The sequence below is a fragment of the Trichoderma ghanense genome, assembly GCF_004382785.1.
Source record: "Trichoderma ghanense strain CCMA-1212 chromosome Unknown scaffold_5, whole genome shotgun sequence".
NCBI lineage: Eukaryota > Fungi > Ascomycota > Sordariomycetes > Hypocreales > Hypocreaceae > Trichoderma > Trichoderma ghanense.
This window is the reverse complement of record NW_027395668.1, coordinates 1,720,866-1,745,893: the sequence shown is the minus strand read 5'-3', so window position 1 is coordinate 1,745,893 and position 25,028 is coordinate 1,720,866. Positions and strand designations below refer to the sequence as shown.

At 55.5% G+C, this 25,028-nt stretch overlaps 7 protein-coding genes across 7 annotated transcripts; 4 read left to right on the top strand and 3 right to left on the bottom strand.

Annotated features, from left to right (window-relative positions):
• Positions 1–467: 467 nt before the first annotated feature.
• On the top strand, positions 468–2,768 carry CCMA1212_005557 (Protein artemis; the record flags this gene model as incomplete). The annotated part of the gene is made up of 8 exons (XM_073702814.1): positions 468–513; positions 572–677; positions 736–862; positions 913–1,018; positions 1,072–1,376; positions 1,422–1,780; positions 1,845–2,197; positions 2,257–2,768. The coding sequence occupies 8 exons, from the start codon at positions 468–470 to the stop codon at positions 2,766–2,768; spliced, it is 1,914 nt and encodes a 637-aa protein (XP_073558662.1).
• A 936-nt stretch (positions 2,769–3,704) lies between these two features.
• On the top strand, positions 3,705–5,458 carry CCMA1212_005556 (Cytochrome P450 monooxygenase paxP; the record flags this gene model as incomplete). Its single annotated transcript, XM_073702813.1, has 3 exons — positions 3,705–3,926; positions 3,983–5,223; positions 5,287–5,458. 3 exons carry the CDS (start codon positions 3,705–3,707, stop codon positions 5,456–5,458), a joined length of 1,635 nt encoding a protein of 544 aa, XP_073558893.1.
• A 212-nt stretch (positions 5,459–5,670) lies between these two features.
• On the bottom strand, positions 5,671–8,131 carry CCMA1212_005555 (ATP-dependent RNA helicase MAK5; the record flags this gene model as incomplete). Its single annotated transcript, XM_073702812.1, has 2 exons — positions 5,671–6,549; positions 6,623–8,131. 2 exons carry the CDS (start codon positions 8,129–8,131, stop codon positions 5,671–5,673), a joined length of 2,388 nt encoding a protein of 795 aa, XP_073558660.1.
• A 651-nt stretch (positions 8,132–8,782) lies between these two features.
• Positions 8,783–15,107, bottom strand: CCMA1212_005554 (Protein MLP1-like protein; the record flags this gene model as incomplete). Its single annotated transcript, XM_073702811.1, has 2 exons — positions 8,783–14,739; positions 14,816–15,107. 2 exons carry the CDS (start codon positions 15,105–15,107, stop codon positions 8,783–8,785), a joined length of 6,249 nt encoding a protein of 2,082 aa, XP_073558661.1.
• Positions 15,108–16,728: 1,621 nt separating this feature from the next.
• On the bottom strand, positions 16,729–17,205 carry CCMA1212_005553 (uncharacterized protein; the record flags this gene model as incomplete). Its single annotated transcript, XM_073702810.1, has 1 exon — positions 16,729–17,205. The coding sequence occupies one exon, from the start codon at positions 17,203–17,205 to the stop codon at positions 16,729–16,731; it is 477 nt and encodes a 158-aa protein (XP_073558894.1).
• Positions 17,206–19,539: 2,334 nt separating this feature from the next.
• Positions 19,540–20,647, top strand: CCMA1212_005552 (uncharacterized protein; the record flags this gene model as incomplete). Its single annotated transcript, XM_073702809.1, has 2 exons — positions 19,540–20,076; positions 20,156–20,647. 2 exons carry the CDS (start codon positions 19,540–19,542, stop codon positions 20,645–20,647), a joined length of 1,029 nt encoding a protein of 342 aa, XP_073558895.1.
• Positions 20,648–21,475: 828 nt separating this feature from the next.
• On the top strand, positions 21,476–24,702 carry CCMA1212_005551 (Protein HIR1; the record flags this gene model as incomplete). Its single annotated transcript, XM_073702808.1, has 2 exons — positions 21,476–24,521; positions 24,596–24,702. 2 exons carry the CDS (start codon positions 21,476–21,478, stop codon positions 24,700–24,702), a joined length of 3,153 nt encoding a protein of 1,050 aa, XP_073558733.1.
• Positions 24,703–25,028: the final 326 nt, after the last annotated feature.

Genomic DNA, 25,028 nt, shown 5'->3' with positions numbered 1-25,028 from the left:
ATCCATGGATAGCACTGAACACAAACCTGCACATGATTGACAGCTGGGGCTTTTGCGTCCCCATAAGTACTTGCGTTAAAGTCGTGAAATCGCAGAGGTACGAGTCTCTGTCTCGGCATCGAACTGGTGAGAAAAGGAGTGAACGTGAATGCCCGGTTGCTTCCGTCGTCCGTACCTGTAGTCCGCTTCAAGGGTTCCGAAAATACTGTGTTGATACATAATACACACACTGTACACCAGCGACTGACTCACCCGACATTTACTGGCAAGGTGAGGTGAACATGGCGAAAATGTGCACTAAGTGTACAGTGCGAAATGACTCAACCGCCTAGAGGGCCCGCGCGCACCCACTGAAGAGTTCAGAGGTTGACCATGAACTCGAAGCCGCCTGAGACACCACAAAATTCACGACTCTTCATTCTGCCATCTCGAGATTTCGATGCCCTCTCCGATGCCATGCCGCCGCCATGTCGACGTTCAACGGCCTCGTCTCCGAGTTTCCAGACATCAGAAGTTAGTTGGCATCGTCCATCTTTGCCCCTTTCGACGCTTGATGCTCATCTGCCGGTAGTTGATTTCTTTAGGCACCACGACGATGTAGCACCACCCTTCGCCTGCTTCGTCAGCCATGTCCACAGCGATCATCTCTCTGGACTCGAGACGCTGAGATCTCCCTTGTGGGTGCTCTGGTGGCTATCTTCTCTGCTACACGCCAGTGCTGACGCGCTGTTCCAGCGTCTACTGCTCTGCAGCTACTAGGGAGATTCTGTTGCGCCTAGAAAGATACCCTTGCCGCTTCAACTATGCCCGGGGCATTCTAGAGGCGCGGCAGCAGACTTACAAGCACCTGAGCAAGGTCATCGTACGTATTACTAGACCCCAACTCGAAGTCTTGCGGCTAATATCGAGTAGAAGCCTCTTCCACTCGAATCTCCAACCGTGATCGAGCTCCAGCCCGGAAACAGCATTCAAGTGACGCTCTTTGATGCGAACCACTGCCCTGGCTCTGTCATGTTCCGTAAGTGGTGCATCTGCTCTTCTGGGTCTGACCTGTGACTGACAGTGGGTCAGTGATTGAGGGACAAGGAAAAGCGATACTGTACACTGGAGACATAAGGAGCGAGCCGTGGTTTGTCAACGCCATCACGCGGAGCCCAGCTCTTATAGAATATACCCATGGTATGAAGACTCTGGATACGATATATCTCGACACATCCTTCACACAAGACATACCATTCCAGACGAAGGCCGAAGGAATCGCAGAGCTGCTACGCAAAGTCCAGAAGTACCCAAAAGATACTGTCTTTTATCTTCAGTCCTGGACATATGGTTATGAAGATGTTTGGGTTGCCCTGTCAAAGGCCCTAAATTCCCCCGTGAGTCGATCGAATCCTCGAGATATTCATCGCTTCAGCTGACAGCCGGCGAAGATTCATGTCGACAAGTACAAGCTCCGTATATACAGTGCTTTGAACACATCGTCAGAAGCTCGACAGCTAACGCCAACCGCCGCCGCCCTGACGGGCTTCATGTGCGGAAATACGCCTCAGCCGGGCTGCCTCACCTCGGACCAGAATGTTCGTCTCCACAGCTGTGAGAGTGGCAACATGTGCGCAATTGCAAAGCATCCTTCTGTGGTCAGAATCCAGCCCGTAATCGCATCATTTCCTGACGGCGGAGTCATGCATGAAGCTGGCATAGGAGGAGGAGGTGAAGACTTGGAGCGAGAAATGGAACTGGGAGTCCCCAGCTGGAGCGACCTTCAAAGCCTTCTAGGAATGTGCGTGTTCAAGGAGCCAACACTCCTCACGATTGTTGAAAGTTGCGAGCTAATGCCGTCACAGAATAGAAGCGCTCAACAACATGCCAGAAGAAGCCCGCGGCGAGTGTGCCCGTATTCTCACAGAAGCATTCGCCAGCGGCCGCAACTTGCCGCTCAACATCAATCTATCATCCTCCGAAGACGCCTACTCGACTGATTTGCGACAAGCCATAGTCTCTATAGTCGGTAACCAGTCAAAAGCGGCTTCGCCTCGTAACTGTTCAGAGAGCGGCGATGAAACGAGTCTGCCGAACATCATACGATTCCCGTATTCCCGACACTCGTCTTACGCCGAGCTCTGCCATCTAGTGGATGCTTTTCGGCCGAGGGACGTTTGGCCTTGCACATTCCATCTCGAGGCTTGGCAAAGCAGAGGTGAGTTGCTCACCCAAGGTTGTGTGAATGGTTCCCGAAAGCTGACATATTTCCGAAAGGCATGTCCATTCAATCGCTCTTTGGGCAATATTGCAGCAGCAATAGATTTGCGCATGACATGAAAATTGACAATCTCGCGATGCAAGAGATTCGACATACTCGTGAGATGGCAAACTCTGAAGCAGAAAGCTGTAGATCGAGGTCGGGTTCTCCTGTGGACCTTATGTCACCGGACGCTGTCCCCGGCCTTGAGTCCAGAGGCATCACTACAAGTGCTCGGGATAATGACCCAGCGCCAACAGAATGCCATGGACAGCCAGACTCAATGGCCAGAGACGCCACCAGAGAGAAGTCATTGGAGCCCTTAGTAGTTCAAAGCGACAGTGTCGACGACGAAGACGATTCCCAGGTCTCCAACACCTCTTTCACCTCAACGCTCTCTTTACATCACTCTGTGACGAGGCGCGAAGCATACGACAGGATGCTCCAGAATTATCACGGAACCGCATGGAATTCGATTGAGCTCATATCGACCGGCTGCAATCATAGTGTTGCGGAGACAGAGCTCTAGCAGGTTGAGTGTAGGAATGAAATGCAAGTCTTCTCCCAACTACTGTCGAGCCAACGTTCTGAACGACCTGTATGTATCAAGTCTAACCAGCGAAATAAAGCAGTCTATCCTCGCCGGCATTTCCGTTAGATAGCAATCGTCAGAGCGCATCAGCAAACCACTTGATCCGTCACCAATGGGAGAAGCCCAGGCTCTACGATTTGTTGTCGTCGCAGTTTTCGCTTGGGTGGCCAATGACAGTGTCCAGCCCGTGAGGCACCAAATCAAGGTAATTCTCCCGATACTACTGCGTACATGGACTCGGGGTTTTCAAAGGCTCCGTCAGACAGCATCGCCTCATGCATCCACTGACACTGGTTACACTAGAATATACGAGGTTGCCTGACGATTAGGATCATCGACCTTAATTTTCAAGGCGATAAGTCCTTATCCTACTATTTGTTATAAGATACGACAACTATTTCCACCAGCAACGGGATTACCGACGCCGAGGCGATACAGTACAGCCTCACCCAGGTGCCGACAATCTAGATATAGATTCAACTTGTCAACTAGATATAGATTCGGCTTGTCAACATTGACAGTGTAAGACGCTTAGCAGCAGCCCGACCCACGCTCCAAGGCGGCTAATCCCTCCGTTCCCGAGTGTGTTGTTGTCGTCGCTGATGATTCGCCTCTTTTTTTATAGCCCTTGCATAAGCATGACTCCCCGGCTAGCTGAGATACAATGTCAGAACGTCCGTCCCCTCCCTTCATCCTCCCGCAGCATCTCTGCTTCCCAAACATTCATTTTGCCTGCTGTCAGGCAACATCGAAATGACGGCCACTCGTGAGTGAGGGGATAACGCATCAGCGAGAAGAGTACGAAAGCAAGCAGCGACAGTTCCAGCTTAGGCACTTCATCGCATTTCCTCTCTCAAGACACATTTATTCAACATGGCGATTCCCGAGCTGCTGGGGTCTGTGACCTCAACCCAGCTCTGGAGCCTCGGCGCTCTTTTCCTAGTCCTGTCGTTCATCGTCGACTTCGCCAGCCATCCGCAGTATCCCCGCCAGATTCCTGTCATGGGCAACGGCCATGGCATGCTCAACGCCCTCCTCGACAGTTTCTGCTATATCACAAATTATCTGGGTTGGATTAGGGATGGATACGATAAAGTGAGCACCACTCGCCCGCCTCTTAACATCTTGCTAACATATGCTCTTGAACACAGTTTGGCAAGAAGGGCATGCCCTTCATCGTGCGGGCGCCGCTGTCTCACCCTCCAAAAGTTGTCCTGCCTCGCGACCAGCTTGCCTGGTTGTTTAATTTGGACGACAACATCCTTTCAACTTATGACGCCCACAACGCGGTCCTCTATTCCGAATACAATTTCCTCGGCCGCCGCTTAGCCTACGACCCGTTCCCCAATCGTGTCATGCACAAGTACCTGGCGCGCCACCTGTCCGCCGTCATCCCCAACGTCGACGACGAGATTCAGCACGCCGTAGACACAGCGCTTGGAAAGGATACGGACAACTGGAAGTCGATCAAGCTATGGAACCTCTGGCTGGAAATCGTCCCACACGTCACCAACAGGCTTCTTATAGGACCTGAGATGTGCCGCAACAAGCAATTCCTCGACGGCATGGTCAACTTCACAAACGACGTTGTCCGCAACGGTCTTTTGCTCCAGCTATTCCCCAAGGTCCTCCACCCCATATTTGGACGACTCTTCAGCATCTCCAACTACATCCACTGGCGCTCATCCAACGCCCAAGCCCAACCCGTCATCCAGAAGCGCCTCGACGCCATGATGAAGAAAGCCGCCGGCGATGCAGATTACAAAGACTACACTCCTCCTGAAGACTTCATCACCTGGCTCATCCGACAAGCCCTCCTCGAACAAAAGACATTCGAGCTCGACCCCGTGGTCATCTCCAAGCGCCTCCTTCCTGTGGAATTTGCGGCAATCCACACCACTGTTCTCACAGGCCAGCTCTGGATGCAAGACCTCCTCACCTCCGATCCCGAAACCGGCATCCTTGCCATCCTCTGCGCCGAAGTCACCGCGAACAAGCCTTCCTCCGGTCCCTGGACAAAGGCCGCCATCTCCAACCTCGTCCGCCTCGACTCCTCCATCCGCGAGTCCCAAAGGGTGAGCAACTTCTCCGCCACCTTGATTGAGCGGACAGTCGTCGCCGAGAACGGGTTACACAACCCCGATCTGGGCTGGACCCTTCCCAAGGGAAGCTTTGTCACCGTCAACCTCGAGGGAACGCACCACGATCAGGATCTGTACTCTGATCCCCATTCGTACGATCCCCTCCGTTATTCTCGACTCAGGGAAGCCTGGGATGCGAAATCGGATCAAGAGAAGAAGCGCGATGCGGACGAGGGGACCAAGATTCGAGGCCTCGGAATGGTCACGACGAGTGCGCAGCACTTGGCTTTTGGCCACGGCAGGCACGCATGGTGAGCTTTTCTCAAGGGATTCACGCCCCTAAGACGTCAGAATACTAATAACTCTTGGAACAGCCCCGGCCGATTCTTCGTCGCCCATGAGCTGAAGCTCATCATGGCTCACATCCTGCTCAACTACGACATCAAGCTGGTCGGCAAGGTGCCGGAGAAAGTATGGCTTGGGGGGACAATCATGCCTCACCTAAAAGCAGAGATTCAGGTGCGACGGAAGAAGACACAGGCGTGAGAGAAGCAGGGATGCAGTTGAATGATTGCAGTCGCGACAGCGGGCGTCTGGACTTTAAGAACGACATAATCCTATATAGGGCATAATAGTATCCCATACGGTGTGTCACAAGAAACAGAGTAAAGCATCAAATGCACATTCAGTCAGTGCTGGATGTTCATCTCCATTCATCGCTATCTAGTAAATGCCTGCGCGTTCGCATACAAGCAAGTCTATAAATTCAACCCAAAAAGCCCATCTCCTCCTAAAAACAGCCCCCCAACAGACCCCTTCTCCTTCTCCCTTAACAACGCCTTTATGTCCACCCTTCCTCCTGTAATGTATTTCTCGCTCACACCGAGATTGACTCTCCTGCTCAGCTCCTCACGCAGCTGCGCCCGCAGCGCTCCCATCTCGGCCTTGCTCAACTGGCGGGCCTCCTTCTCCTTCTTCTTGCGACCACCTCCCCGACCGCCCCAGTTACCCGGCGCAGTGCCGTCGAATTCTTCAGAGTCGTAGTCCACACCGAGCTCCTCCGCAGCGTTGCGCAGCCAGGTGTCTTCGCTATTCCCCTTTTCCTTTGCCAAAACAGCGTCAGCGATGCGCTTGGCTAGGTCGACGCGAGTCTTGAGCCGTGATGCAATCTTGCGATCGATGGAGAGCGTCTCGATAAAATGTTCCCGCTTGACGCCACCGCCACCCTCTCGCTCAGCATGTACTTTGCTGGCCAGACGGCGTGTAGGCAAGACTTCATCTGGAGAGCACAAGATGACGCTCACACCCGAACGATCCCCACGAGCCGTTCGACCGGATCGGTGGATATATGTATCTGCCGAGCGCGGCACATGGTAATGCAGCACCTGGTCTACCTCCTTGATATCCAAACCACGGGCAGCCACGTCTGTTGCCACAAGGATAGAGTTTTTGGCAGCAGCGAAGCGCTCGATGGATCTCAAACGAGCTTTCTGGATCATCTGAGAGTGTAGAGGAAGCGCGGAAAGGCCGAGGTTCTGGAGGAGGGGAGTGAGGCGGCGGACGGCAGAAATGGAGTTTGTGAAAACGAGAGTGCGACGGCCGGGATTGAGGACAAGAACAGTGTAGAGGTAGAGATCCTGGTAATTCGAGTTAGCAACAGTTCATCAGAACGGAAGACGTGGAACGCAGATAGACATTATGAAAACTCACCTTTTCCATGGCGCCACACTCAATCAAGCCCTCCTTCAGGCCTTCAGCCATCTGCGACACCGGGTTGACGTCGATGTACTTGGGCTCGCTCCTGAACTTGAGACACTTCATCAGATACTCCATCTTCTCCTCGTCGCTCCCCGCCGCTGCCTTGGGCCCCTTCCCTCTGCCCGCCAGCTTCGACTGCAGATTCTTATCAAAGGTGGCCGAGAAAACGAGCGTCTGTCGCGGAGGAAGGTCGTCGTCCTCGTCGTCCTCGTTAGCCTCCGGGTCCCGTCGGTCCAGCGCTCCGATGATATCTTCCGCCTCCTTGAACTGTCCCGCCTTGAACAGCCTGTCTGCCTCGTCGACGACCAGGAACTTGATCTTGGTGAAGGAATCCTGCAAGCTCATGTCGCCATCAAGCACCTCCCACAAACGGCCGGGCGTCGCAATGACAATGTCGGCCTTCTCCAGCTGCCGCTGCTGCTTCTGGATGCTCAGACCACCGGTAACGGTGCAGACGTAGGGCGCCGTCGGCAGTCCATCGCAGAGCGCCTTGATGTGATCTGACAGCTGTTTCGCCAGCTCCCGCGTCGGACTGAGAACAACCGCCGTCGGGCCCTCGCGCTTGACGTTCGCCTTGTCAACGTACAGCTCCAGCCACTTCTCCACGATGGGTATACCAAACGCCAGCGTCTTTCCGGATCCCGTCTGCGCCTTGCCAATCACGTCCTCGCCCGCCAGGATCTCGGGTATCGTCTTCTGCTGGATGAGCGTCGGCTTCGAGAATCCCAGCTTCGCAATCGCGGACACGACGCGCGTCGACAGGTTCAGTTCCACCCAGGCAGCCATGTCTGCTTCTTCTGCTGCGTCGTCCACGGCCATGAGCGCGTCGAACGAGTTGCCCTGCTGCTTGTGTGGAGCGGGCTTCTGTAGCTCTTTGTCGGCCGTTTCCAGCTGCTTCTTGTGCTTCTGCTTCTTCTGCTTCGTCTCGCCGCCGGCCCTGTCTTTTCCTGCAGTTTTCTCTTCGCCGCCCTCGCCCTCCACGCCACCTTGAGCAGCGCCAGCTTCGCCGGAATCGACATCCTCGCCTTCCACAGCGCTGTCGCCAAACCCTTCAAAAGGCTCGCCGACGGCATCCTGTGCGTCTGTCGCTGGTTCCTCGTGCTTGCTCGACCCCTGTCTGCGCGCTGATGAATCGGAAGAGTCGGGATTCTTCTGTTTCTGCTGCTGCTGCTGCCGCTCCGCCACTAAAAACTGCACAGTCCCACCATTTCTCACCATGTCAACGCCCTCAATCACCTCGAGCCCGCCGAAATCCTCTCCGACCGACTGCCAGGCGAGAGAGGCAGCGTCGACCAGCTTCCCCGCCGGCTTCGCTTGCGATTTTGGGTTCGGTTTTGATTTCGATTTCGATTTCGATTTCGTGACAGCGCCAGCAGCAGCGCCTTTGGCCGAGTTCTTGCTGCGCTTCGCGGCTGGTGCGGCGGCAGAGGGAAGCTTTCGCTTGTTTGACGGCGGTCCCATCGAGGCTTTGTTTCTTTTGACGTTTCTGGCCTCTTCAATTCCAAGTTCAATGACAACAAATCCCAACAGATACCGAGGCCGAATTCAGTGTCAAGCAAAGGTGGAACTTGTCGCCAGATTCTCTTATCGCTGGATGAAGCTTCTAAAGATTTTTTTTTTTTTTTCTTTTTCCCTGCTGGGCTTATCTTAGTGTTAGACGGCACCACTACGCCCCGATCCACCGATTATATCCTGCAAGTACTGATACTTTTCCCCACACTTTGAGCAGCGCCCAGATGGAGTCGCCAGTACACTCGTCCCACGACAAACGTCAAAATCCTCAACACTGGAATCGTTGATCCATCGAGTTCCAATGAGAGAACGTTCAAGGGCCACACATCACGAGGTGGTCCCTTTCAGAAGCGCTTATAAATGACAAGAAAAGAGAAAAAAAATTCAACTGAAATTGATGCTAAGAATACAGCAATGCGTCTCCAATGTCCTCTTCATCCGTTTTATATCTGCATAAGTCGTTTCCCCCAGATAATGAAACAAACATAGATTAGATAAATCGAAACTTCATCCTCCTCATGCATTATACATTGCGGAACCCTCTTCCCAAAGTCTACCATTTCCTCATCCTCGCAAAGCCCTCACACGCTTGTGTTGCGCTTAGTGAGCTCCTCTGGCCCTCTTGGCTCCAGCACCGGCGGCTTCCGAATCGCCTCTTGGTCGCTTCGCTCCGGGTTGAAACTCGGCTGCCGAAGCATTCATGCCTCCACGACCTCCACGGGCACCTCCGCGTCCTCCACGGCCAGCATGGCCCTGTCCACCTTCATTGCCGCCTGCTCCACGTTGGCTAGGAGGCACGTATGCTCCTCCTCGTCCACGACCGCCGCCACGAGGCATCGGGATCCCGGATCGAACTGGCATCTGGCCCTGCTGCTGGGGCTGCGGTGGGAGCTGTGGTAGGTGCGGAGGCTGCGGCAATTGTGATGCTTGCGGCGCCCCTGGCAAGCCTTGCTGCGGCTGCGCCTGTTGGGCTGCGGGAGCGTTGGCTGTCTCCTGCTTAGCAAACGGGTTGGAAACACCTGGGTTGCTCGCGGCTGCAGGCACCGCAAATGGGTTTGTGACTTGGGGAGGCGGGATTCCGCTAGCTGCCGGCGCGGCCGTGTCTGCAGCCTTGGGCTCTGCGGGAGGTTGGGTAGCAGCCTGTGCTGGAGCAGCTGCGGGTCCGGGGCCATTGGCGTCGGGCTGGGCAGCCGGAGCTGTAGCTGGAGCGACGGTCTGTGAGATGGGCAGGATGGTGCCAGACGTCACCGGCGGCTTTGCCGGCGTACCAGTAGTCGAGGCTGGTGCCGGCGGCTTCGCTGCCGTTGCTGCTGGAGGAGGAGGGGGGGCTTGAGTCGACTTGGCAATCTCCCACACTTCCACCACCGGCTTTTGCGGCGTCTCCTTTGCCGCTGTCTCAACCACGGCCAGTTTGGCGGTTGCAGTCCTAAGTTTGTTCTCCGCCATATTGATGCGTAGTGTAGACTTCTTGGATTCCATGAGCTGCGCTTGCTCGCGCGCTGCCGTGATTTTGCCTTCGTACTCTGATTTAATCTTTACACTCTCTGCATCCATCTTCTTTCGGATGTTGGCAGCAATGATGTTCTTGACCGTCGCGTTGGTCGACAAGAACTGTCGGATGGCTGAGTCGTCAAGCTGGGACAGGTCAGGAGGCCCGCCGGGAGCTGGAGTCGCCGGTATTGACGCCTCTTCGGCCTTGGCTGGCGTGCGTGGAGGCTGCTGCTCGGCAGCGGGGGCTTCCTTCGTGGAAGCAGCCTTGGGGGGATTCTCGGCTTGCCAGATCAGCTTTTCCTGCTCGAAGCGGAGCTTGAGGTCCTCGTCCTTCCTCTTGAACTCCTCTTCCAGCTTGGCGCGACTCTCCTTGAGTTTGTTGTTCAACGTGTCCTTCATCCTATCGGACCGCTCCTTGATCGTTTGCTGGATCTTCGCCTCAACTTCATTCGCCTTCTTTTCGAACTCGGCCGCCTTGGCCTCGGCTGCAGCAACCCTGTCTTCCAAAGCTTTCCTCTCAGCATCGGACAGGCCATTGGCAGCAGGTTGGCCCTCTCCGGCCTCGGGGGCTGCAGCAGGTGCGGCAGCAGCAGGAGAAGGCTGCCCTGACGCGGTGGCTTCTTGAAGCTTCAGCAGCGCACTATCACGCTCTGAAGTAACAATCTGTAACTCGCTCCGGAGCCTCTCCAGCTCCTGCTCAGCTCCCAGTTTCTGAGCTTTGACGGCTTCCAGCTCTTTTTGGGCGTTGGCGAGACGCTCCTCCAGTGCAGCAACAACTTCTGTCGATGCAGCCGCGTCAGACTGCGGCTGCTGAGCGACTGGCTGCGCGGTCAGAGGCTGCGTTTGCTGTGCCTGTCGGCGAAGCTCCTCGACCTGCTGTTGGAAGCTTTGTACTTGCCGCAACAACTCTGTCTTTTCCTCGCTGAACTGTTCCACTTGCTTCTGCGTCCCAGCAAGAACGCCGTTCACCTGGTCGAGCTGTTCTTGCAGGCTGTTAGCCCGCTGGCTAGCCTCGTTCCTCTCGCCGGTGAGTTTTCGGGATCGGTCCTTGAACTGCTCGGTCAGTTTGGCTCTGGTATTCGACCAGTTGGCCCGTTCCGTCTCTAGAGTCGCCTCGAGTTCGGCGACCTTGGTTTGTAGCGGCTGTTCGCCTGCCTTGAGAGCATCCCGCTCCGCTTGCAGGTCAGTGATTGTCTGCTTCAGCTGCTCCATCTCGGCTGGGTCAACGCGACCATACTTGGTCAGGATGCCCTCGGTCCTCTTCTGCCAGCGATCGCGGTCCTCCTGGATCTGCTTGATCTCCTCCTCCAAGAATGACTTTTGCGTCTTGAGGTTGTCAATCTCAGCCTCGAGGGGCTGAAGCTTCTGCGTCATCTCGTCGATCCTCTTGTTCTTCTCGGCGATTTGATCCTTGAGCTGGTTGTTCTCCGTCCGAAGGGCCATGCTGCTTTCGCGATAGAGGTTAAGCTCATGCAACTTCTCCATAAGATCCTTGTGAGCCATCGCAGTGTTGCCGCTCTGCGCAGCCTGGCGCTCCTGGTCGAGCTTCAGACGTGCCTCGTCCAGCTGCGACTGCAGGTATTCGACTTGTTGCTGCAAACGTTTCGCTTCGTTCGTCTTCATATCGTATTGAACCTCCAGAATCTCCTTCTCACGACGCAGGTATCCATTCAGCTCTCGCATGCCCTCAATGGCATCGCCCACTCCCACCGGGGACATGGCTTCGTCTGCGTCAGCAATCTTGCTGCGGTTTTGCTGCATAGCTGCAATCTGGGCGGTCAAGCTCTCCAGTTGCTGATGCAAAAGCTTGTTCTGAGCGTTGGCGTCCTCGCGTCTTTGCTTGAGTTCGGCTATCTCCTGCTCCAACTGCTGTCGTCGGTCTTCCCACGAGCTCTCACTTTGGGCGAGCGCCACCTTGGCAGATTCCGCTTCAGCGCGCAGTGATGCAGACTCCCGCTTGAGCTCATTGTAATCGTTGCGCAACTCCTGCACCAGCTTGGCGGCCTCGGCATGCTTGACAAGCTCCTTTTCGTAGTCCTGCTGAGCTTTCGAGGCGATCTCAGCTTGAGCACGAAGATCCTGTTGGTGGTACCGGGCAGCCTCGATGTGGCGGCTGCTCTCTTCTTTGAGCCGCTTGATCTCCTCCTCCAGAATCGACTTCTCGTCCTCGTACTTGCGTGCGATCTCCCCTTGCGAATCCCGGATGGCGGAAAGTTCGGTATTTGAGCGTGATAGCTCAGCAGACAAGTCTTCAATCTGCTGGCCCAGCTCCTTGATCTTCGCATCCTTCTCCTGAATGAGAACCTCAATCTCCTGGCGGTACTGTTCTTGTGAGGCCCGCAAGTCCTCCAATGCTTCCTCGTTGCTCTGGCTCAGCTCCTTGTATTGCTCGGCTTGGGCCTTTGCGTTTTCCAATTGCGTGTTGGCCATATCAAGATCACGCTTGAGGTCTGAAATGTCGTTGTTGAGATCCTGGACCTCGGCCTCAAGCTCCTGCTGGCGCACATTGTTGTCTGTCACAAGACCCGGCCTGGGCGTAGGACGAGGCTGCAGGCGTCCAGCACGCTCCTCGGCGCTTCGCAACTCCACGGTCAGCTCGTCAACGCGGGCTTGGAGATGATCGCGGGAGGTCTTGACGCTGACGTGCTCCTCTCGGAGTTGGCTCAGACTTGCCATGAGATCGTCAATCCTCTTCTGGGATTCCTTTGCCTCATACTCCTTCCTCTGCTGGAGATGCTGAGTATCCTCCACGGCCTGGGACAGTTTCTTCTGCGCAGTGCTCAGCTCAAGCTCCAAAGCCTCGATCTTGGCTTGAGCTTTGCGGCGGTTCTCGGATTCGGCAATGTTGCGTTCGTTTTCCAGCGACTGTTGGGCCGTCAAGAGGTTGCCCAGTCTATTCTTCTCTTCAATCAATGAGTCGTTGTCCTTGCTCATGCGCTCTTGAATGTCCTTCCAGAGCTTCTTCTCCGCCTTGAGGTTGGCCGTCTCGTTGCGCATGCTGTCCAAGAGGCCCTTGACCTCAATAAGCTCTTCGGCAACTTGCTGCGTCCTAATGTCTTGTTTGGCAGCCGTCTCGGAGAGAACCTGTGTCCTCTTCTGGAGCTCGCTGTTTTCGTTCTGGAGTGCCAGATAATTGCTCTGCAGCATCGCTCTCCGTTCGGCTTCCAGCCGAACCTCGCCCTGTAGCTTAATGTTGGCGGTCTGAAGGGCGTTCTTCTCCGCAGTCAGGTGATCGATCTGGTCCCTGAAGTCCCTCCGCACGCCGTCCTGGGCGTCTCGGAAGCTGTCGTATTCCGCCTGTATCTTACGCAGAGCTTCCGTCAGTGTCTCCGTCTGCTCTGCAGACTCAATGCTGGCCATGGGCAGTCGGCCATCGAGAGAGTGGCGCATGAACGAAGATGGATCCTCGCCCGCGCCGCGCTGCTGCAGAAGACGTCGGAACATGTCGCGCTCCATCTTGTAGCTCTCCATGGTGATCTTGGCAGATTTGATCTCTTCCATCATATGGGTGAGGTCCTGCTGGAGCTTCTCAACCATGTCGTGATCCTCCTTGGCCTGGTGCTTTGCCGCCAACGCTTCCTCACTCTCCATTTGCTCGGCCAGTTCACGCGTGATGCGCAGGAGATCCTCGTTCTTGGCCTGTAGCGCCTTGATGTCCTTGAAGACCACCAACTTCTGGGTGATGAACAGGTGAGTATCGGACATATCGGACAAGGCCTCCTCGGTGATTTCGCCCTTCTCGAGCTGCTGCAGGCGATACTTGTCTTCCTCGGTCAATTGATCCACGCCCTTTTCCAGAGCATAGATGTTGAAGACAAGCATCTGGATCTGAGTACCCAGGTCTCGCAGCTGTGTGCGCAGGATCTTGCTCTCGGATTGGGCCGTAGCGAGAGCGCTTTCTGCTTTCCTGGCTGCCTTGCGTGCCGCGTCGCGCTCTTCAAAGCTCTGCTGCGACAATTCAGACATGTGGGCGATCTCGTTCCGGAGGGTCTCGGCCTCGGACTGAAGCTCCTGGATCTCTGGTGTCTTCGCTTCCAAGGCGGCAATCATGCCATCAAGTTCTTCGGTAAGCTGCTGGTTTCGCCGTTTCTCGCTGGCAAGCTGACCCTTGACCTGGTAAAGCTGCTCAATTGCCTGCGTGGCGGTGATGGTCGACTTGTTTCGCGCAGAACCAGGCGTTCCAAAGGGAGAGTTGGCCCGCCCAAAGGTTGAACCGTTCAATCGGGGCGTCTGTGGTGCAGACGGCGCAGGAGCAGCGTGCTCCATGCGGACTTGTGCTTCGTCCAGTTCGCCCTCCAGCCGTCGAATCCTCTCCTCCATCTCGCTAGTGACCCGGCGTTCAGATTCGAGCTCTAGGCGCACGCGGCGTAGCTCGTTCTCGTAGTTATCTCTGAGACGCTCCTTCTCGGACTCCAGCTCCCGCACGCGTTCCTGGTGCTTCTTGCTAAGCTGCTCAGACATCTCGACAAGCCGTCGCTGGTCGTCCAACTCCTGCTTGTAGCTCTCTACGGTTGCCGCAAAAGAGCCCTCTTGCTTTTGCAGCTTGACAAGGGCATCATCAGCCTTGGATTGCATGGCATCCAGGCGCTCGCGCAGCTGCTGCTCGGAACGCTTCAGGGAGTCAATCTGAGACTTGGCATCTTCGTTTTGTCTCTGGAGTTCGGCAATCTTGGCACCCTTTTCTTTTCGGTATTTGAGAGCCTCGTCGCTCTTGGTCTTCAGCTCGGCCTCGAGCCATTCGGCGTTTTGACGGGCCAGATCAAGTTGCTGCTGAAGTGCCTCCTGTCGGAACTTGGCGCTGTTGAGTTGCCCCTTGGCGTTTTGCTCCGACTGCTGCAGGGTCGTGACCTCTCTGGCGAGCTCGACATTCCGCTGGTGCTGCTTGGTAAGCTCCTCGGTCAAGGTCTGGTCGCGTTTGTTATGGGATTCGATGATGCTGAGGTTTGTTCGATTCGAAGACTGCAGGGTCTCAATCTTGTCGTTGAGAGCCTTGACGTCGGCTTCGTAATCAGAGTACTTGGCCTTGAGACTCTGTAGTTCGTTTTCCAATGACTGTCGTTTCGTTTCTAAGGTACACAGAAATGTTAGGTGGACGGCCAGACGCGGCTTCGATGCCGCTGCGAGTCGGAAAATAACACGTACCCTCCTCTTTGAGGCGCTGTCGCGCCTCCTCCACATCCTTCAGGGCCTTTTCGGCGGTGGCCTTGAAGGTCTGGGACTTGGTCTCGGAGTTTCGAACGGCATTCTCCAGTTCGATATCGGTCTGCAGCTTCTCGGCATAAAGCGTCTCGAACTCGTGTGCCTTGGCAGCTACAGCCTTGAGCAGAGTAGCGACCAGCTCGACTGTGGGCTGCGTCGTCAGAGTCGCCACCACAGGCTGGTCGAGGCCCAGATGGCCCGCGATGTAACCGACGTCGACATCGGCAGCCGCCATTGTTGTGCCCGGAATTCTAGGTCGGCGATGACAGCGCGAGTCTCGTCATTACTCGGTCGATAGTTAGGTGTGGTGAATGTGTGCTGTTCTCCTCGGTGATGGAACGCGGCGTCGTAGGGAAAGGAAAGACAAAGAAAGGAAAGGGAAAAGGGAAGAAGAAGAAGAAATGACCGAATGGAAGGGGAGGGAATTGATCAACGCGATGGCGGAGATGGCAGCGTCATCCACGACTCTCACCGCCCAAAGCTGAGATGAGATCAAGAATGGGGGAAACACAAGGCGAGGCTCAGGTGAATGCAAACTGATGCCTTGACGCAGAGCTTGACGGAGGACGAAAATCGACGAGCTTTGGCGCGCCTGTGAGAAGCCGCAGCAAAACACAAGGCTGGGCTCAAAGGGGACTATGCCCAGTTGGGCTGCAGCGCAAGAGAAGGGCGCACAGACCACCTCTGCCAGCACTGGAGCTGTTGCTGCAGCCTGGGCAGCTTCTAGTTGTTTCAGCGGCCTCGTTTGCTATTCCATTGGCTGGACCCCCTGTAGACGTCATTAAGTCCATCCTCTGCGGGCTGGTTGGGTGGCAGTCACTCTCGTCGTCCGTCTGCTTGTGCAAACTCGTGCAGCACCCGACTACATACCTACCCTGAAATCAGCCACCGGCTTCGACTGTCTGCATATTCACTGTAGTTTTCGATGATACTGTCGGAAAATAAATATCAGGCAGCGACGAATCAAACGAACAAGACGAATCAGCCGCAAATCCTGGCGTGGGGTAAACTATCATGAGTTTTCGTCGGTGCATTTTAGACAACCACCAATCCTATGAGCCCCGATACAGACTGGGTATTTCAACCCAGAATGCCCTCACTCAATCACCTTACCACTATGCAATCAACGTTTGTCTGTTTTAGTCCAATACTCAGTACAACATACTGTGTACGGCTCTGAAAGTTGTGTATACTAGGAGAAGAAACGATTAGCCTCTACGGATCTCATGGCTAGATACACGAGAAGTACAGAACCCCTACCTACAAGCTCAAGCCACTGCAGTTAGCAAGCGTAGGGAAGCTACTGGGCAATGTCGTGCATGTGAACTCGTGTTTCAGATTCTCTTCAGGGATTTTCTGGTCTCGGCACATGGGCCATGTCTCTCCTTTTTCCTCTCACAGGGAACGTCACACATCACCGGTAGAAGAGAGATGGGCAGAGATACTACCATCTCATGTGGGCATTTACGCCAATGCCCCAATAACATCACAATGTCACACTCATCGGATCTCGAAATTCGCAAGTATTATGCTCCATAGAAAGCTGGAGACGGTATATTCAGTATGTGCTGGCTAAAAGTAACGCCCGGCTCGTGTCGCGCGGGCTCATCCCTATCCATCAAAGCTTTGTTCATTGCCATAACGCCACTGCAAGTAAATTCCCTGACCCAGAGTTGTCGTCGTCGTCGTGGTGGCCGCAACAAACCGTAAACCCTACAAAGCAAATTAGCCTTACATCGACAAAGTAAAACTCTCTCATCGTGACGATCGTACCATTGATGCTGTGCAGCAGAATAGGTAGGTAGGTTTACCTTGGCCTTCACAGAAGAGCGTCCCATCAGAGCCACCGAGCCTGTTTACTGGCGGTAGATTTGCCAGTTCAGTCCCGCTCGACCGCCATCAGCAACATCGCAGTTGACGTTGCCCTCGACGGAGAGGTCAGTTCCCTCCGAGTAGTACTCGAGCGCGATGTTGAAGATTGCCTTGACATCCTGGTCTCCCATGATGTAGGGTCCCTGGCCCTGCTCCAAAGCCTTGACGCCCAAGGTGCAGCCTTCCGACTTGAGGACCGGGATATAGGCACTGCCCGAGGCGTCGTGAATGTTAAAGGTTCCGTTCTCGCCAGCCCAGGCACTCGAGAGGGCAGCGCAGACACGCCAGTCGGCGGCATTGGGAATAGGAGCTTGCGAGAAGCTCGAAGGTTCGCAGGTGGTCTGATCTGACGGAGCTGGGGACCATGTAACGTCTGTGCTGTTCGAAAACTGGAACTTCTGGGGAGCAGCGCTCACAAGAGCAGCAACAGCTAGAGTGGTCAGGACGGAGAGCGACTTCATGATGGAAGCTATTTCTGCCCCTTTTGCGAGAATAAGGTAAAGAAGAATGTCTTTCGAAGTAAGACTGTGGAGAGTATCGAGATCGTTCCTTGTCAAAGCAGGAAGAGTGCGAGCCAGTCGAGATAAAATTCGGAATGAGGAGGCAAGTTGCAAGCATGTATGGGCGCAAAAAGGAAGGAGAAGAGAAGAGGAGAAGAGGAGAAGAGGAGAGAAGGCAAGGTAGCAAGATCGGCGTTTGCTTCGTTTCTTTTGTAGGTATGCGGTGAGAACGTGAACAGGGCCTGCTGCGGCAGAATTCTGAGTCGGCTATTTATTCGACACCTGGCGAACAGCCGGACAATGGAAAACGAATCTGATGGCGATCACGGACCACGGAGCGACATTGGATAACCGAGCGGTTTATTACAAGGGAGTGGTAACCAGCTCCAGGCTGTCTGGTATCAGCTGGTATTTGATCGAGGCCGAGGCAGCGGTGCGAGTCACTTGAGAATAGCTTCAAGTCCGTCGCGGGAGCACTGAAGCCATTACCCAGGTAGTCGCGTGTTGGGCGCTCGATTTGTGTCGCCCACGGATCGGATTCAAGTCTGTTCACCCGCCGAAAAGTCCTCCCGCGTCGTGCTGTGCCAATTTGAATCCATATCCGCCGCGTTCATAGGCCACAGCGATGCTTGAGCGACGCGGCGGCAGTGGAAATTAAAGGGTTCTTGGGTGCATGTCAATGCTGTACCCGTAACTTTTTTGCTGATCATCTGCAGCACTAGCAAATTAGGTAGGTATGTAGTTTGGTAATCTGTGCTCGATTGCATGCATGTGTCCTCCATGCTTGTGCTGTTGACGATCGCATGCCTGGTTCCGAAACCTGGAGGCTCATGATGGATTTAGGCGCTCTTGACTCGTGCTGCCAGATCAAGGCATGATTGCCTCGACACGATGCAGTTTGGCCTGGTGGTTTGGCCGGATTAAGGAGGAGGGAGCGGAGATGGCCAAGAGGGCTTTGAATACAATACTTGGCTGCCGCCCGGACCAACAGGAGGCTGCATCAAGAGTCAATTTGGGGCTGCCATCGACGCAAATCCTTTTACTGCAGTCGTTCGGAAAACCTGCGTGTACTCGTACCTGCAGTGCATCAACATCCATACTGTATGACGATGCATTGCTCGGGAATTCCCGCCGGCGTCGACCTTTACCCACCCTCCGATCCATTGCTAGATACCTTATCGAAGGATGCTTGCACATGACTCTTCATCCCAGATCGACGATAGGGAGTACAACTCTAATGAATGATCACCTACCCGCTTCATGAGCAAATGAATTCCTGTTACCTGGTCAATGGCAATGGCCGTGTTGTTCATCACCTGCGCTCATCGATGAGCGAGGAGTGAAACTGAGCTCATGCTTTGGCGGCTGTAAGTGGCGAAGGAGCCAAGGTACGGACAGATTGGTGATGTTGATGCAAAGCTCGAGAGGTGTTGTCGGAACCTCCCACCTCCGGTTGTCCATGATCCCAAGACCTGATCCCTCATCACGCCCGGCATCTTTGCCGGACCGGGAACCGACCGGCTTTGACCTCCCTTCAACTTCAGAGCCGTTCGTCCATGGTCTCGACCCGCCTTTGCGCCATCCAGCTCTTCCTCTTCGCTAGCAGCACGCCAAGCTGAACTTGGGAACGCGAATAACACGGGGATTCAGGCATCTCTCACACGCAGGGCCAGCACCAGCAGCTTGGTTACGCGCAACGTGCCGGCGGAACCTCACTTCCCGACTATCGAATGTTCAAAGCCGAGCTCGCGGCGATCTAAGACCTGAGGGCCGCATCCACCCAAAATCCGGGGTTGTTGGACGAATTGCGGGCTCCAGCTCCAGCCACGTTTTGCCCTCGGAACCGGATCATGATGCCATCATGCCCCTACAATGTGCATCGTACTAACCCTCTTCTCTTAGCACCCCGTGGTAGGTGTCTATGTATCCCGATTACCGCACGGCCGAACAGCGAAGCCGGTTCTGGGTCATCCAGCTGGAGCTTGTGTGGGCTTGAGACCATGAAGACCAGAGGGGGGGGGAAACGTCACACGGTTCGATCTGCTGGGACACCGACGGCTTTTCCCTGATGCCTGGGTGTGTAATATTCGAGTCTATATTATAGATGAGCTGCCACCCACTTTTGCCTCATTATCGCAACTCCGTAAACTGCTTTCGAAAATGCTTTTTTTTTTGCAGAATCGATACATGATTCTTGTATTGTACGAACCTCACCTGCCTGTCCTGGTATGAATGAGACTGGAGGAAGGCAGAAGATCAAAACTTTCGCCGCCACCGTACGCACATACTTGCACAATGCCAAAAACGCACGACTCCCGCCTGATCAAGCTGGTCGGCAAAATTCTCCATCACGACTTCCACCATCATGGGCCTCAAGACGATTCTGATTCCGAGAGCGGCGTCGCCACGCCCGAATGGATGGGTCCTTACAGAGCCCCGTCCTCAACGTCCTCCAGCTACTCCATTCCCAAGGGCAGCGGACGAGACAAGAGCATCTCGATGGACCTGTGGAATGAGGCTTACAACTCCCTTCGAGACAGCACGAGATCAGCTGGCCTTGTCACTGTCTACGAGTCGATTCTGTGCCAGGAGCTGTCGCACGGACAGTCAATAGGCGGCCTCAACCAAAGCTTGCCTCGATCTGACAAGGAGCGGTTCAAAGCTCTGATCACCATCACCGAGTCTGGGCTGAAGAGATCTCGCGGGACCAAATTGCAAGCCAATACCCCTGCAAAGGCCATCATCCGGGCTGCTGGGAAAACCATCAAAAGCGTGTGGGCGACGTATCCTTCAACGGCAGTCGCCTGGTCGGGCATTTGCATTCTAACACCGGTGAGTGTCCTGTTCTCGTGTACCTGTTGAGCCTTCTTGAATTACTTGAATGGTGTTTAATACTTTTGCTTCTTGGCAGCTTCTTCTTGGTCCGACCATCGAGATTGAAGAGATGAAGCGCGGTGCCCTGCACGTCCTTGGACGCATCCCCTGGTACATGCACCTTTCAGAGATTTTGCTCGCCAGCGCCTGGAAGAACGATCTCGACTTCAACGCCCAGCGCGACCGGGTCAGAGACCGACTGCTGCAGCTGTACCGCAAGGTGCTGGAATTCGAGATGAACTGCGTCTGCGCGGCCGCCAGTAGCTGGAACATTGCGGCCAAGAACATTGTTGGGTGGCACGGCTTGGGGGCCATTGTGCGCGAGATCGAGGAGCTGGACAATGAAATGACAGCTCTCATGGTCAAGTACATTGATAGGGGCGTTGCCCAGAACATTCTGCGGTTAAACGAGAACCTGAAGCTGGATGTGGCGGGCGAGGAAGAGACGCTTGACCCGGAGTCGAGCCACGCGGCAAACGCCATGAACGAGCCAAATGCGATGGTGAACCCCTCGACGGTCCGAGTTTGAGGTGAAATATCTCTTTTCCTCTTCCTTTTTTATTTCCCTCACGAGGATCAATATCATCGCTTGATGGAGTCTACAATTTGTCGGGTTGGAAAAGAATTTGCGGCGGCGTTTTGCACTTGGACCATAGAGAAACTGGCTCTATCCATACCTAGGGAGTTTTCGCTTGCAGTCTTCCATGTTCTGAACGATTTTACGATATGACGAGAACCAGAAGCTCAATACGAATGGCATGATTTCTAGTGAATACTCCCTCCCTATCTGTTCCGAATGAACCGTGTGTATCCATAACGGATGCTGCTTGACGTGCATATCACATGCCTCCATCGGAACACGTTCTGCATGATGTCATAGCCTCCATGCTGCCCATGGCCATCATCTGAGCCCTGCAATTTGCATCGCAAGTCATCCGCCGCGGTCTGTGCGAATGGCCGCGTTAAACTTGCTCCGTCCGTAGAGAAACGGTCCATTGAGCCTCTGCTTAGCTGCCGTGGGGGATTTTGCTGATGCGACACGGGTCGGTGCTGGCCAAAAAAAAAAAAGTCGAGCCTAGCAGCACAGAAAACGCGCCAGCGCGTCCCCCCAGAAGGTCGAGCCCGCTTCAACTGTCAGCCGGCCTTTGGGCTTGTACGGCTGTTGTACCTCTGCCCTGCGTGCTCCCCCACAAAGGTACGCAGTCTGTACCTGGCCAGCAACCGACAGAGCTGTGCCAACAGTCCAATCGCCAACCTCCAGCAGAAAAGCACCCACGCAGCCAAAACACCATCACCACCACTTCGCCATCCGCCTCGTCCATCTCCCGTCCCGCTGAATGCCCGCGCCTCGCCCGCCATGCGCATCATCAAGCCCTCGTGGCTGAGCCACAGCGGCGAGCAGAAGGACTTCGAGGTCTACAGCTGCCACGTCTCGCCCGATGGCAAGCGAATCGCGACTGCGGGCGGCGACGGCCATGTGCGCATCTGGTCGACCGAAGCCGTCTACCACGCCAACGACCCCGACTACAAGAAGCCGCGCCAGCTGTGCCACATGAGCCATCACTTGGGCACCATCCACTCCGTGCGCTTCTCGCCCAATGGCCGCTATCTGGCCAGCGGCGCCGACGACAAGCTCATCTGCGTCTACCACCTCGACAAGGGGCCGCCGGCCCCGACCTTTGGCACCAACGAGCCGCCGCCCGTCGAGAACTGGAAGACGTACAAGCGCCTCATTGGCCACGACAACGACGTCCAGGACCTGGCCTGGTCCTACGACTCGTCGCTGCTGGTGTCGGTCGGGCTCGACTCCAAGGTCGTTGTCTGGTCGGGCCACACGTTCGAGAAGCTCAAGTCCATCCCTGCGCACCAGAGCCACGTCAAGGGCATCACCTTCGACCCAGCCAACAAGTTCTTCGCCACCGCCAGCGACGACCGCACCATCAAGATCTTCCGCTTCACCCCGCCCGCCCCGAACGCGACGCAGCACGACATGATTAACAATTTTGTCCTCGACGCCACCATCAGCTCCCCCTTCAAGAGCTCGCCCCTGACCACGTACTTCCGACGCTGCTCCTGGTCGCCGGACGGCAACCACATCGCCGCCGCCAATGCCGTCAACGGCCCCGTCAGCTCAGTCGCCATCATCGAACGGACGAGGTGGGACAGCGAGATCAATCTGATTGGGCATGAGGCGCCGACGGAAGTGTGCATGTTCTCGCCTCGCCTCTTCCACACCGTCAAGCCGGGGCAGAACGGGGCGGCAAACGGCCACGGAGGGCAGCTGGTGACGGTCATTGCGTCTGCGGGCCAGGACAAGACGCTGAGCATCTGGAATACCAACACCTCGCGCCCCGTTGTCATCTTGCAGGATATAGCGGGCAAGTCGATTTCCGACTTGGCCTGGACGCCGGACGGCCAGACCCTGTTTGCGTCGAGCCTGGACGGCACCGTGGTTGTGGCCAAGTTCGACGAAGGCGAGCTGGGGTGGGTGGCCCAGCCGGAGGAGAACGCCAAGGCGCTTCAAAAGTACGGTGCCTCTCGCAAGGGCATGGGCATCGCCGAGGATGTGGACGGACTGCTGTTGGAGGAGCACAGCAAGGCCGGTGAATCAAGGGCTGTGCAGTCCAGAATGGGGGCCCTCATGGGCGACTTCCAGACCGAGTCGGCAAAAGAGTCCACCCCGGCCACCCAAGCCAGCAAAGCCGAATCGTCCGCGTCAGTCACCGAGAAAGCAGCTGCCAACGGAAGCGCAGAGCCAGACAAGGACAAGGAAAAGGAAAAAGTCGATGCCAAGGAAGAGAGGGCGGAGGAGACTGCGGACAAGACGGCCGAACGGGTCCGTGAGCTAAAGTCGCGAGTTACTGTCGGTAAGGATGGGAGGAAACGAGTGGCACCGTTGCTGGTCTCCTCGTCCGGGACTGGACAGTCTTCCCTGCCGCAAAGCCAGCTTGTGGGGTCGACGACAACCAAGAACGCACAAAACGACGCTCCGCAGACCATGCTGGACCTGAGCAAGCCTTTCGACGGCTTGCCAAAGGGTGGCATCGTCGCCATGCTGCTCGGTAACAAGCGCCGCGCAGCCACTACCGATCTCGACGATGACGAAGAGCCTGCGGCTAAGCGGGCGGCTGGCGGCCCAACAGCTGTTGTGACCAACGGGGTCGATGGCGTGGAGCATGCGGCCCTCGTGCCCGTCGAGCATGGCGTTATCCCAACCCCCGAGTTCCTACGCCCAGCCGTGTTGAATCCCTCCATCTCCTATGCCCAGGTGCGCCTTGCCGTGCCCAAAATACGATCACACATTTTGCGACCTCTGGAGCGAGGCGTGCTGCAACCGCAGCCGTCAACGCTGGAAGACGCATCAAAGCTTCCAGAGAATATCATCCTCGAGGCCAAAAACGACGCCGACCCGCGCAATCCAGCTCATGTGCTTGTGACCAAGCGAGGAGTCCTGGTATGGCAGGAGTTTCTGCCTCGAGCCGTCATCCTGGTGACGGCAAGCAAGCACTTCTGGGCCGTGGCCTGTGAAGATGGATCGCTGCACGTCTGGACGCCCGCCGGCAGACGTCTTCTTAACCCCATCATCTTGGAGTCTCAGCCTGTCATCCTCGAATGCAGGGACTACTGGCTGATGGTCATCACAGCAGTGGGACTTGTCCACGTCTGGAACCTCAAAACGCAGTCGTCACCACACCCTCCCGTGTCCGTTGGTCCCATACTGGATATTGCAACGGCTTCGCTGAATCAGCACTCGGCCACGCCTGGCCCCGGCATCACGTCTGCTCACCTCAACTCGACCGGCCACATCGTCGTCACCTTGACAAACGGCGATGGGTACTTTTATGCTCGAGACATGTACACGTGGCAGCGGCTGAGCGAGGCGTGGTGGGCGGTGGGCTCGCAGTACTGGAACTCGAATGACTCGTCCATCTCGGCTTTGCAGTCCACCGCAGTCGGTCCCAACTCAAAAGAAGACAAGGAAAAGGGCACCGTCACCGTATCCTCTGGCATCATTCCTTTCCTCGAGCGACACACCACCAACGAGTTCCTTCTCAAGGGAAGGGCATACGCTCTGCAGCGCATCATTAAGACGGTCATGCAGAGATCGGAGGCGGAGGGTCTGGAGAGCAGTGTCAGCATTGCCCACCTGGAGAATCGCATCACTGGCGCTCTGCAGCTGGGGGCAAGCGACGAGTTCAGGTTATATCTGTTCATGTATGCTAAGCGCCTGGGAGCCGAGGGTGCCAGGGGCAAGGTAGAGGAGCTTCTCAACAGCTTGCTGGGCGGCGTGCTCGAGGAGAAGGACTCTGAGAAGACGGTCAGCCGGGGCTGGTACAGCCAGGATGAGCAGCTGTGTGGATGGGATCGAAAAGAACTGCTCAAGGGAGTAGTTCTTATTCTTGGTATGGCTTTCTTCTCTTTTCCTCTTGCCTTCTCTCTTCTGATGGACATGAGCTAATTTGAGGGTGACGAACAGGTAAATTCCGCGAGCTGCAGCGCCTCACAGCCCAATATGCAAGGCTGATAGAGTTGAACTTGGATGACGGCTCGGCAGATGCAGACACGATGGACGTGGAGGCGTAGATCACCCATGTCCACGAACAGGAAGCGGGCGCGGGAAACGTTAACGCCAATGCGTGTATATTAACTAGTCGTCGTGTGTTTTGAACTGATTTTGCGGCACCTATCTAGAAGAGGGTAGAAGGGATCAAGGGCAGGATGGGCATTTCTGTTGAATATTGGAATCGTGACTGCGTCTGGCGCTTGGGGGAATGGGGTCAAATCTCTTGCTTGTTGTGTCTGCTCCTTTACCCGTAGGGGCTTTCTTCTTTTCTATCTCATAACAGGCAGCATGCTCTCTGTGGTCTCTGCGGGCACTGTCGTGTTCCTTTCCGTTTGCTGCGCTGCAA